The sequence below is a fragment of the Bombina bombina genome, chromosome 10, assembly GCF_027579735.1.
Source record: "Bombina bombina isolate aBomBom1 chromosome 10, aBomBom1.pri, whole genome shotgun sequence".
Taxonomy (NCBI): domain Eukaryota; kingdom Metazoa; phylum Chordata; class Amphibia; order Anura; family Bombinatoridae; genus Bombina; species Bombina bombina.
This window is the reverse complement of record NC_069508.1, coordinates 37,372,692-37,386,040: the sequence shown is the minus strand read 5'-3', so window position 1 is coordinate 37,386,040 and position 13,349 is coordinate 37,372,692. Positions and strand designations below refer to the sequence as shown.

At 43.1% G+C, this 13,349-nt stretch overlaps 1 protein-coding gene across 2 annotated transcripts in view; it reads left to right on the top strand.

Moving 5' to 3' along the window:
• The window catches only part of ABL2 (ABL proto-oncogene 2, non-receptor tyrosine kinase), a 162,900-nt gene that overhangs the window by 120,913 nt on the left and 28,638 nt on the right, over window positions 1–13,349 (top strand). For both annotated transcript variants that reach the window (XM_053693962.1, XM_053693964.1), the window contains exon 4: window positions 7,703–7,975. In XM_053693962.1, coding sequence (XP_053549937.1) covers window positions 7,703–7,975 — 273 coding nt within the window. The remainder of the gene's footprint in view (window positions 1–7,702; window positions 7,976–13,349) is intronic.

Below are 13,349 nucleotides of genomic sequence, written 5' to 3'. Positions count from 1 at the left end.
TTCTGAGTCGTCAGACATTGCATCCGGGGGAGTGGGAACTCCATCCGGAAATCTTTGCCCAAGTCACTCACCTGTGGGGCATTCCAGACATGGATCTGATGGCCTCTCGTCAGAACTTCAAAGTTCCTTGCTACGGGGCCAGATCCAGGGATCCCAAGGCGGCTCTAGTGGATGCACTAGTAGCACCTTGGACCTTCAAACTAGCTTATGTGTTCCCGCCATTTCCTCTCATCCCCAGGCTGGTAGCCAGGATCAATCAGGAGAGGGCGTCGGTGATCTTGATAGCTCCTGCGTGGCCACGCAGGACTTGGTATGCAGATCTGGTGAATATGTCATCGGCTCCACCTTGGAAGCTACCTTTGAGACGAGACCTTCTTGTTCAGGGTCCGTTCGAACATCCGAATCTGGTTTCACTCCAGCTGACTGCTTGGAGATTGAACGCTTGATTTTATCGAAGCGAGGATTCTCAGATTCTGTTATCGATACTCTTGTTCAGGCCAGAAAGCCTGTAACTAGAAAGATTTACCACAAAATTTGGAAAAAATATATCTGTTGGTGTGAATCTAAAGGATTCCCTTGGGACAAGGTTAAGATTCCTAGGATTCTATCCTTCCTTCAAGAAGGATTGGAAAAAGGATTATCTGCTAGTTCCCTGAAGGGACAGATTTCTGCCTTGTCGGTATTACTTCACAAAAAGCTGGCAGCTGTGCCAGATGTTCAAGCCTTTGTTCAGGCTCTGGTTAGAATCAAGCCTGTTTACAAACCTTTGACTCCTCCTTGGAGTCTCAATTTAGTTCTTTCAGTTCTTCAGGGGGTTCCGTTTGAACCCTTACATTCCGTTGATATTAAGTTATTATCTTGGAAAGTTTTGTTTTTAGTTGCGATTTCTTCTGCTAGAAGAGTCTCAGAATTATCTGCTCTGCAGTGTTCTCCTCCTTATCTAGTGTTCCATGCAGATAAGGTGGTTTTACGTACTAAACCTGGTTTTCTTCCAAAAGTTGTTTCTAACAAAAACATTAACCAGGAGATTATCGTACCTTCTCTGTGTCCAAAACCAGTTTCAAAGAAGGAACGTTTGTTGCACAATTTGGATGTTGTTCGCGCTCTAAAATTCTATTTAGATGCTACAAAGGATTTTAGACAAACATCTTCCTTGTTTGTTGTTTATTCAGGTAAAAGGAGAGGTCAAAAAGCAACTTCTACCTCTCTCTCTTTTTGGATTAAAAGCATCATCAGATTGGCTTACGAGACTGCCGGACGGCAGCCTCCCGAAAGAATCACAGCTCATTCCACTAGGGCTGTGGCTTCCACATGGGCCTTCAAGAACGAGGCTTCTGTTGATCAGATATGTAGGGCAGCGACTTGGTCTTCACTGCACACTTTTACCAAATTTTACAAGTTTGATACTTTTGCTTCTTCTGAGGCTATTTTTGGGAGAAAGGTTTTGCAAGCCGTGGTGCCTTCCATTTAGGTGACCTGATTTGCTCCCTCCCTTCATCCGTGTCCTAAAGCTTTGGTATTGGTTCCCACAAGTAAGGATGACGCCGTGGACCGGACACACCTATGTTGGAGAAAACAGAATTTATGTTTACCTGATAAATTTCTTTCTCCAACGGTGTGTCCGGTCCACGGCCCGCCCTGGTTTTTTAATCAGGTCTGATAATTTATTTTCTTTAACTACAGTCACCACGGTACCATATGGTTTCTCCTATGCAAATATTCCTCCTTAACGTCGGTCGAATGACTGGGGTAGGCGGAGCCTAGGAGGGATCATGTGACCAGCTTTGCTGGGCTCTTTGCCATTTCCTGTTGGGGAAGAGAATATCCCACAAGTAAGGATGACGCCGTGGACCGGACACACCGTTGGAGAAAGAAATTTATCAGGTAAACATAAATTCTGTTTTTTCCAAAAAAGCGCGATAGCTCAGTATTAAATACAGAGGATGAGCAATCAGAAGCTTTGGATGATTTATCTGTAGTACCCTCACAAAACTCAGAAGTAGCAGTGAGGGAAGGTCTGTCAGAGGGAGAAATTTCTGATACAGGAAAAGTTTCTCAGCGGGCAGATTCAGATTCCTTAGCGTTTAAATTTAAGCTGGAACACCTCCGCGTCCTGCTTAAGGAGGTTTTAGCTACGCTGGATGATTGTGACCCCATGGTGGTCCCAGAAAAATTGTGTACGATGGACAGGTTTTTAGAGGTCCCTGTATACACTGAGGCATTTCCGATCCCAAAGAGGGTGGCGGATATTGTGACTAGGGAGTGGGAGAGACCAGGTGTTCCCCCTCCCCATCTTTAAGAAAATGTTCCCCATAAACGACCCCAGGCGGGACGAGTGGCAGACGGTCCCTAAGGTAGAAGGGGCTGTTTCAACACTTGCTAAGCGTACAACTATACCAATAGAGGACAGTTGTGCTTTCAAAGATCCTATGGATAAAAAATTGGAAGGATTGCTGAAGAAAATTTTTGTTCAGCAAGGTTTTCTGCTTCAACCAATTGCCTGCATTATTCCTGTAACTACTGCAGCGGCTTTTTGGTTCGAGGCCCTGGAGGAGTCGCTCCAGAGGGAGACTTCATACGATGAGGTCATGGATAGAATTCATGCTCTAAAGCTGGCTAATTCTTATATCACTGATGCCGCTCTCCAGTTAGCTAAACTAGCGGCGAAAAACTCAGGTTTTGCCATCATGGCGCTTTGGCTCAAGTCGTGGTCGGCGGATGTGTCGTCCAAAACAAAACTGTTAAATATTCCCTTCAAGGGGAAAACCCTTTTCGGCCCAGAGCTGAAAGAAATTATTTCAGATATCACTGGGGGCAAGGGCCATGCCCTTCCACAAGATAGGTCGTTTAAGGCTAAAAACAAGGCTAATTTTCGCTCCTTTCGCAACTTCAGGAGTGGACCTGCTGCAACCTCTGCTGTCGCAAAGCAAGATAACGCTTCCCAGCCCAAAGCAACCTGGAAACCCTTGCAGGGCTGGAATAAGGGTAAACAGGCCAAGAAGCCTGCTCCTGCTACCAAGACAGCATGAAGGGGTAGCCCCCGATCCGGGACCGGATCTAGTAGGGGGCAGACTTTCTCTCTTTGCTCAGGCTTGGGCAAGAGACGTTCCGGATCCCTGGGCATTAGAAATAGTTGCTCAGGGGTACCTTCTACAATTCAAGGATTCTCCTCCAAGGGGAAGGTTCCACATTTCTTGTTTGTCTTCAGACCAAACAAAGAAACAGGCGTTCTTACGCTGTGTAGAAGATCTCCTAAAAATGGGAGTAATACACCCAGTTCCAATTGCAGAACAAGGACTGGGCTTTTACTCAAACCTGTTCGTAGTTCCCAAAAAGGAGGGAACTTTCAGGCCAATCCTGGATCTAAAGATTCTAAACAAATTCCTCAGAGTTCCGTCTTTCAAGATGGAAACCATTCGGACAATCTTGCCGATGATCCAGGAAGGTCAATATATGACTACCGTGGATCTAAAGGATGCGTACCTACATATTCCTATCCACAAAGATCACCATCAGTTCCTAAGGTTCGCCTTTCTGGACAAACATTACCAGTTCGTGGCCCTTCCTTTCGGGTTGGCCACCGCTCCCAGAATTTTCACAAAGGTGCTAGGGTCCCTTCTGGCGGTGCTAAGACCGCGGGGCATTGCAGTAGCACCTTACCTAGACGACATATTAATACAGGCGTCGTCTTTCCACAGAGCCAAGGCTCATACGGACATTGTTCTGGCCTTTCTAAGGTCTCGCGGGTGGAAGGTGAACGTAGAAAAAAGTTCTCTGTCCCCGCTTACAAGGGTTCCCTTCCTGGGAACACTAATAGACTCGGTAGAAATGAAAATCTTTGACAGAGGTCAGGAAGTCAAAACTGTTGAATACTTGCCAAGCTCTTCATTCCATTCCTCGGCCTTCTGTGGCTCAGTGCATGGAGGTAATTTGGTTTAATGGTTGCGGCAATGGACGTAGTCCCTTTTGCCCGAATTCATCTCAGACCACTGCAACTGTGCATGCTCAAGCAGTGGAATGGGGATTACGCAGATTTATCTCCTCAAATACAAATGGGCCAGAAAACCAGAGACTCTCTTCTCTGGTGGTTGTCTCAAGATCACCTGTCTCAGGGGATGAGTTTCCGCAGACCGGAGTGGATCATTGTCACGACCGATGCCAGTCTGTTAAGCTGGGGTGCGGTCTGGAACTCCCTGAAGGCTCAGGGTCTATGGTCTCGGGAAGAATCTCTTCTCCCGATAAACATTTTGGAGCTGAGAGCGATATTCAACACGCTCCAGGCGTGGCCTCAACTAGCGGAGGCCAAATTCATCAGATTTCAGTCGGACAACATCACGACTGTAGCGTACATCAATCATCAGGGAGGAACAAAGAGTTCCCTAGCGATGAAGGAAGTATCCAAGATCATCAAATGGGCGGAGGATCACTCCTGCCATCTATCTGCAATTCACATTCCAGGGGTAGACAACTGGGAGGCGGATTTTCTAAGTCGTCAGACTTTTCATCCGGGGGAGTGGGAACTCCACCCGGAGCTTTTTGTTCAGCTGACCCAGCTATGGGGCATTCCAGAATTGGATCTGATGGTGTCCCGTCAGAACACCAAACTTCCCCTTTACGGATCCAGATCCAGGGATCCCAAGGCGGCATTGATAGATGCTTTAACAGCGCCTTGGTCATTCAGTCTAGCTTATGTCTTGCCACCGTTTCCTCTTCTCCCTCGGCTAATAGCCAGAATCAAACAGGAGAAGGCTTCGGTAATTCTGATAGCGCCTGCGTGGCCACGCAGGACTTGGTATGCAGACCTAGTGGACATGTCATCGGTTCCGCCATGAAAACTGCCATCGAGGCAGGATCTTCTAATTCAAGGTCCTTTCAAGCATCCAAATCTAGTTTCTCTGCAACTGACTGCTTGGAGATTGAACGCTTAATTCTAGCTAAGCGTGGTTTCTCTGAATCGGTTATAGACACTTTGATACAGGCCAGAAAGCCTGTCACAAGGAAAATTTACCATAAGATATGGCAGAAATATCTTGGTTGGTGTGAATCCAAGGGTTACTCGTGGAGTAAGGTTAGGATTCCAAGGATATTAGCTTTTCTCCAAGAAGGATTGGAGAAAGGTCTGTCAGCTAGTTCCTTAAAGGGACAGATATCTGCTCTGTCTATCCTGTTACATAAAAGCGCCTGGCAGCTGTACCAGACGTTCAGGTGTTTGCACAGGCCCTAGTTAGAATCAAGCCTGTTTACAAGCCTGTGGCTCCTCCTTGGAGTCTAAATTTAGTTCTTTCAGTTCTTCAAGGGGTTCTGTTTGAACCTTTGCATTCCATAGATATTGTTATTATCTTGGAAAGTTTTGTTTTTAGTAGCCATTTCTTCTGCTCGAAGAGTTTCTGAATTGTCTGCTTTGCAGTGTGATTCACCCTATCTGGTGTTCCATGCAGATAAGGTTGTTTTGCGTACCAAACCTGGTTTTCTTCCAAAAGTGGTTTCTAATAAGAATATTAACCAGGAAATCATTGTTCCTTCTCTGTGTCCTAATCCAGTTTCTAGGAAGGAACGACTTTTACACAATCTTGACGTGGTTCATGCTTTAAAATTCTATTTAAAAGCAACTAAAGATTTCAGACAAACATCATCCTTGTGTGTCGTCTATTCTGGTAAGAGGAGAGGTCAGAAAGCGACTGCTACCTCTCTTTCCTTTTGGCTGAAAAGCATCATCCGATTGGCTTATGAGACTGCTGGACAGCAGCCTCCCGAACGAATTACAGCTCATTGCACCAGAGCTGTGGCTTCCACATGGGCTTTCAAGAATGAGGCTTCTGTTGAACAGATTTGTAAGGCAGCGACTTGGTCTTCACTGCATACATTCGCCAAATTTTACAAATTCAATACTTATGCTTCTTCGGAGGCTATTTTTGGGAGAGAGGTTTTGCAAGCAGTGGTGCCTTCCGTTTAGGTTACCTGTCTTGTTCCCTCCCTTCATCCGTGTCCTAAAGCTTTGGTATCGGTATCCCACAAGTAAGGATGAATCCGTGGACTGGATACACCAAGTAAGAGAAAACAGAATTTATGCTTACCTGATAGTCACCACTGCACCCTATGGTTCTCCTTTTTCTCCTAACCGTCGGTCGAATGACTGGGGGGGCGGAGCCTGAGGGGAGCTATATGGACAGCTTTGCTGTGTGCTCTCTTTGCCACTTCCTGTAGGGATTGAGAATATCCCACAAGTAAGGATGAATCCGTGGACTGGATACACCGTAAGAGAAAGTAATTTATCAGGTAAGCATAAATTCTGTTTTTTTTGTGTGTGTATAATATATAAAGTATATACAAGCAAACAATAAAAAAGTAGTGTTGAACATGCTGCCTTTTTTTTTTGCCTAAAGGGACAAAATACCCATATGCTAAATCACTTTAAATACTGTAAAAAGCTGACAAGAAAATAACACATGATAATCTGTGTAAAAAAGATATTTTACCTAAATTTTTCTTAAAGGGACAGTCTACACCAGATTTTTTATTGTTTTAAAAGATAGATAATCCCTTTATTACCCATTCCCCAGTTTTGCATAACCAACACTGTTATATTAATATACTTTTAACCTCTGTGATTATCTTGTATCTAAGCCTCTGAAAACTGCCCCTTTATTTCAGTTCTTTTGACAGACTTGCAGTTTAGCCAATCAGTGCCTGCTCCCAGATAACTTCACGTGCATGAGCACAGTGTTATCTATATGAAATACATGAACTAGCACCCTCTAGTGGTGAAAAACTGTTAAAATGCATTCTAAAAAGAGGTGGCCTTCAAGGTCTAAGAAATTAGCATATGAACCTCCTAGGTTAAGCTTTCAACTAAGAATACCAAGAGAACAAAGTAAAATTGGGGATAAAAGTAAATTGGAAAATTGTTTAAAATTACATTCTCTATCTGAATCATGAAAATTTATTTTGGCCTAGACTGTCCCTTTTAAGCTCACCAGAGTTTCTCTGATCCAGAAATACTTTTTCTTTTCTTTTTACTGTCATCTGCATGGTAAGAAAAAAAAAAAAAAAACACAGCCAATCAGCTTCATCACTAATTTTGTTGATACTTTTTTATCCCTGTGATTTCTTTGCATTTCACTAAAACTTGTGAAATTTCAAAGAAAACCTCCTTAAACGGAGGAGGGAAATAACATGACTGTGCCTGTACAATGCAGATGCACACTCCCTTGTAGGTTTTAGGACTAGCATTCTGATTGGCTGCTTAGTCTCTTTACAATGGGATGTGGCTACTGAGGAAATTGTGAATTAGAATATCTTCCTTTTTTACCTAGAGATGTTCAGGTGATATTTTCTTATCAGTTTGCAGATATTCTGCATCACTTTTAAGTTCTTCAACATTTGGGTATTAAGTTTAACCCAATAAATGTGTATCCATTGTGTAGTCTTTTTTTCTCATTGCTCTGTTGCTTACATATAACTGTTTTTGCCTCTGAAAATTAGTTAACCTATTATTAAAGTAAGCTGAAGAGTAGCAATGCACTACTGGGAGCTAGCTGCTGAACAGTGGCTGCCTCTTGTCATTGACTCATCAAATGTGATCAGCTAGCTCCCAGTAGTGCTTTGCTGCTTTAGAGCTGTCTTTTTACTATTTTTTTTTTTTAAATCCCTTTGTGTTACTATAACCCAAAATGTGATTAACAGACTCTTTCCTCTTCTGTAGGTCTATGTAACAGCAGAAAGCCGTTTTAACACGTTGGCCGAGCTTGTTCACCATCACTCTACTGTGGCAGATGGACTCGTTACAATTTTACACTACCCGGCACCCAAGTGCAACAAGCCTACAGTTTACGGGGTGTCCCCCATACATGACAAATGGGAAATGGAGCGCACAGACATCACTATGAAGCACAAGCTGGGAGGGGGACAATACGGAGAGGTGTATGTTGGAGTCTGGAAGAAATACAGCCTCACGGTGGCCGTCAAAACACTCAAGGTAGATTACTCATTGCTCAGAGGTACTTCCTGGTAATGCTCATTGGCTGGGGAGCTACTTCCTGCTAATGCTCAATGGCTGGGAAGCTACTTCCTGCTAATCCTCATTGGCTGGGGAGCTACTCAGATTAAATGGACATGAAAGCCAAAAAAATTTTTTCATGATTTAGGTAGAACATACAATTTTAAATATATTTTCTTTCTAATGACACGGTGAGTCCACGGATCATCATAATTACTATTAGGAATATCACTCCTGGCCTGCAGGAGGATGCAAAGAGCACTACAGCCAAAGATGTTAAATACCACTCCCCTTACCCACAATCCCCAGTCATTCTCTTTGCTTGTAGTGCGTGGAGATGGTAAAGTTAGGTGTCTGATTCTTCAATCAAGAGTGTTTTATTTTTTAAACAGAGCAAGTTTGTTTTTGTTTTCCCTTGGGTGTTTAGCTGTATTCCACGTCAGTCTCTTCAGTAGAGCTGTGGTGGCTTTTAAGCTTTTGGGAACTTGGGGGGGGGGGGGGGGTATAATCCCCTCTGCGCCTCCCAGGATGTGATGCTGCCCTTTTTTGGTTAAATAATATGTTGGTTTATTTAGTCTTTTTTTCCTTTGCCTACGGGTCCATGATAGGAAGGAATCCTTTCAAGCCTGGTGAGCTGCCTGGCAGTCTGGAGGTCTGGAGGTTAGTGCTATTTTTCTTTTTTCTGCTGTGTGCACAGGAAAAACTTTAGCACTTATGGGGTTAATCCTGCTTGTGTGCAGGTATTTTTTTTCTGGCAGTTTTTTTTTCCATGTGGGACACTGTGTTGAGGATGGCTCTGTTAGGGACATACTTTCATTTTTAATATTTAGGTTAGTATGTTTGGTTTGCTGAATATATGGAGTCAAATAATATGTAAATCAGGTTTATAGGCTATCTATTTTACATATATTAGGGCTTGTTTTTTACGTTGCTGGTTTTCTTTTATTTGCGCTGTTTGTGCGCAGTTTGGTAGCGTGTTTTGTTTATTCTCCCGGCTGTGTTTTTCATTTGAGTCTTAATGCCGGCCACAATGAGCGGCGTTGTATTCGGCGCAAGTTTTTTGCTCGCCTCTCGGTCTGTTCAGTGAACTGTGGGGGTTAGATGCTTTTGTTGCAGTCTGCTGACTTTTGAAACCGGATTCCGTTTTTTCTTCTCTTTATTCCGGATTGCTGTGTCTGTTCTGGTGGGAAGAGATCAGGTAGGCGCCTCAGCAAGGCTTTGTAGAGGTGCTCTGCAGGGGTTCATGTTTTTTTTTTCTTAAAGTGATATAACTATTTGGTTTTCATTAATATCTATAATGTTATTTAAAGAGACAGTATTGCTTTATTTTTTGTGTGAGTTTTTTTCAGCAACACATTTTGTGTGTAAACTGGATCAAGAGGACTTGCAAGCTGTGACCTGCAATTTATGCCTAGATGCTAATGTAGAGCCTCCTATCCCTTTCTGTTCCTCATGTATAGAGAGGACTTTACAGTATAGGGATAGGCTTTTTGATCCTGAGCCTTCAATTTCCAGGGAGACTGTTGTTCTGGAGCCTCCTTTTCAAGCTATAACGCAGCTTTCTCCCCAACCATCCCAATCTCAATCCTCTTCACATGCAGTGCCCAGCGTCTCTTCTCAAGTTGGTTTTTCTTTGCAGAATATGGCTACTCATATATCCTCTGCTTTTCCTGTGTTGCAGGGTAAGCGTAAAAGGAGTTCTGAGTCTGTTGCAACTCTGTCTAATGTTTCTTCTCAAAGGATTGAGGAAGAAAATATTTCTGTAGCGTCTGAAGGTGAGATTTCAGACTCTGATAGTGTGTCTCCATTGGCGGATTCTGAGGTAGTTTCTTTCAGATTTAAGCTGGAGCACCTGCGCTTGTTACTCAGAGAGGTTTTAGCTACTTTAGATGACTCTGATTCTACGGTCATAGTTACTCCCAAGAAGGCTAGTAAGCTTAACAAGTTTTTTGATTTTCCTTCTGTGGCGGAAGTTTTTTCTGTTCCAGATAGGGTTTCAGAAATTAAGGTTCTGCCCCCAATCTGGGTATGTATCTCGTGGGGGGCAGGCTGTCTTTGTTTGCTCAAGCCTGGGTCAGGGATGTTCCAGATCCCTGGGTGGTAGATATTGTGTCCCAGGGATACAAGCTGGAGTTCAAATATTTTCCTCCCAGGGGCAGGTTTCATCTGTCATGGCTATCTGTAAACCAGATAAAAAGAGAGGCATTCTTAAGTTGTGTTCAGGATTTTTCCGACATGGGAGTGATAGTTTCTGTTCCAGTTCAGGAGCAGGGACTAGGTTTCTATTACAATCTGTTCATTGTTCCAAAAAAGGAGGGAACTTTCAGACCCATCCTGGATCTCAAGTGTGTAAACAAGTTTCTCAGAGTTCCTTCTTTCAAGATGGAGACTATTCGGTCAATTCTTCCTCTGGTTCAAGAGGGTCAATTCATGACTACAGTAGATCTAAATGATGCATATCTGCATATTCCCATCCACAAGGATCATCACAAGTTTCTGAGATTTGCTTTCTTAGACAAGCATTTTCAGTTTGTGGCTCTTCCTTTTGGTATTGCAACAGCTCCCAGGGTGTTTTCAAAGGTTCTGGGTGCGTTGCTGGCAGTTCTTAGATTGCAGGGGGTTGCGTTAGCTCCTTATTTGGACGACATTCTAGTTCAGGCACTATCTTTTCAGCTAGCAAACTCCCACACGGAGGAGGAGTTGTCTTTTCTGCGCTCCCACGGTTGGTAGGTGAATTTAGGAAAAAGTTCCTTGATTCCGGCTACAAGAGTGGTATTTTTGGGAACCATTATAGATTCTCTGGAAATGAAGATCTTTTTGACAGAAGCAAGGAAGTCTCAAAAATGTTCAATTCATGTCCATTCATCCCCTCGGCCGTCAGTGGCCCAGTGTATGGAGGTTATTGGTCTAATGGTTTCAGTCATGGACATCATTCCATTTGCTTGGTTCCATCTCAGACCTCTGCAGTTATGCATGCTGAGACAGTGGAACGGAGATTATACGGATCTGTCTCCAAAGATTGTTCTAGATCAGGCTGCAAGAGGATCTCTTCCGTGGTGGTTGTCTCAGGATCTTCTCTCCCAGGGAACCTATTTTCGCAGGCCTTCCTGGGTGATTGTGACCACGAATGCCAGTCTGCTGGGTTGGGGAACTGTCTGGGGTTAGTTAAAAGCTCAGGGTCTGTGGACTCGGGAGGAATCGGTTCTTTCTATAAATGTCTTAGAGCAATTTTCAATGCTCTTCTGGCCTGGCCTCAGTTGGCTTCAACACAGTTTATCAGATTCCTGTCGGAACAATATAACGTCCGTGGCTTACATCAATCATCAGGGAGGAACTCGTAGTTCCTTGGCGATGAAGGGTCTGGAGAAAGGTTTGTCTGTTAGTACCCTAAAGGGTCAAATTTCTGCTTTATCTATTTTGTTACATAAACGCCTGGCGGATGTGCCAGATGTTCAGTCTTTTTGTCAGGCCCTGGTTAGAATTCGGCCTATCTTTAAGTTTGCGACTCCTCCTTGGAGTCTTAATTTAGTTCTGAGAGTTCATCAACAGGCTCTGTTTGAGCCTATGTATTCTTTGGACATTAAGTTGTTAACCTGGAAGGTTTTGTTTTTGGTTGCCATTTCTTTGGCTCAAAGAGTTTCGGAGCTCTCTGCGTTACAATGTGAGTCTCCTTTTCTTATTTTTCATTCTGACAAGGTAGTAATTCGTACTGCATTAGGTTTTCTTCCCAAGGTTGTTTCTAATAAGAATATTAATCAGGAAATTGTGGTTCCTTCTTTGTGCCCTAATCCTTTTTCTCATAAAGTATGTTTGTTGCACAATCTGGATGTAGTTCACACATTGAAATATTATTTGCAGGCGACTAAGGATTTTCACCAGTGTTCTTCTTTATTTGTTGTTTTTTCTGGGAAACGTAAAGGTCAGAAAGCTATGGCTACTTCTCTTTCTTGCTGGTTGAGGAGTGTTATTCACTTGGCGTATGAGACTGCTGCTCACGGTGAGTCCACGGCCCACCCTGTATTTTCAGACAGTTTATTTTTTCATAAACCTCAGGCACCTCTGCACCTTTTATTACTTTCCATTCTCCTTTCCCTTTGGTTGAATGACTGAGGATTGTGGGTAAGGGGAGTGGTATTTAACAGCTTTGCTGTGGTGCTCTTTGCCTCCTCCTGCAGGCCAGGAGTGATATTCCCAATAGTAATTATGATGATCCGTGGACTCACCGTGTCAAGAAAGAAACAAATTTATCAGATAAGCATAAATTTAATTTACTTCTATTATCAAGTTTGCTTCATTCTCTTGGTATCATTTATTGAATGAGCATGGGTGAGCCAATGACAATCGGTATATATATGCAGCCACCAATCAGCAGCTAGGACCTAGGTTCTTTGCTGCTCCTAAGCTTTCCTAGATAAACCTTTCAGCAAAGGATAACAAGAGAAGGAAGCAAATAAAATAGAAGTAAATTGGAAAGTTGTTTACAATTGTATTTTCTGTCTAAATCATGAATGTTTAATTATGACTTTACCGTCCCTTTAACCTACAAAGTGTATCCATGTTCCCCAACTTAAAAATGTACTGAACTGCCAATGTTTGCCTAATTTATAACTCCTTACTTTGTTCTATCTCTTCCATTGGTTTGGTACTATTGTTTTCTCACTCCTTTAATTAAAATACAATGCATATAATACAAAAAGAGCATTTCTATTATTTAACCTTTAATATTTAGTGAAGCTGACAGGCAATTGACATTGCTTTTACAATCACTTGCTGACTGGGCATGATACCTTTTTTTAAAAGAGAAGAATATGTTGTACACAATTTCCATCTAAAGGGGAGGAGAGTCCACTGCTTCATTCATCACTTGTGGGAATACAAAACCTGGCCACCAGGAGGAGACAAAGATACCCCAGCCAAAGGCTTAAATACCTCCCCCACTTCCCTCATCCCCCAGTCATTCTTTGCCTTTCATCACAGGAGGTTGGCAGAGAAGTGTTGTAAGATTCGGAGTAGTCTCTTATTTAGGGTAGTACTCTTCGCAATGGGACTGGAGTTTTAAGTAGTCCTGAAAGCCTCTCAGTGAGAGCATGGGTGAAAGTTTGAGTCCGAAGATGCAGGGGCAGTTCTTCTGTGAAACCATCCAGACTCATATTAACAGCTCCTTAAACAATTAGCGTTGACGAGTTTTGCTGCCAGCTTTTATTCTCTCAAGTCCATGTCAGGAGCCACGCTACTAACCTGTCACACTTGAAGGGCCGTGTTCCTGTTCCACGGCGTTGATTCTGGTAAGATCGTTTCATTATATATATATATATATGTGTGTGATAACGCAAGAAGACAGGGTTACAGTGTG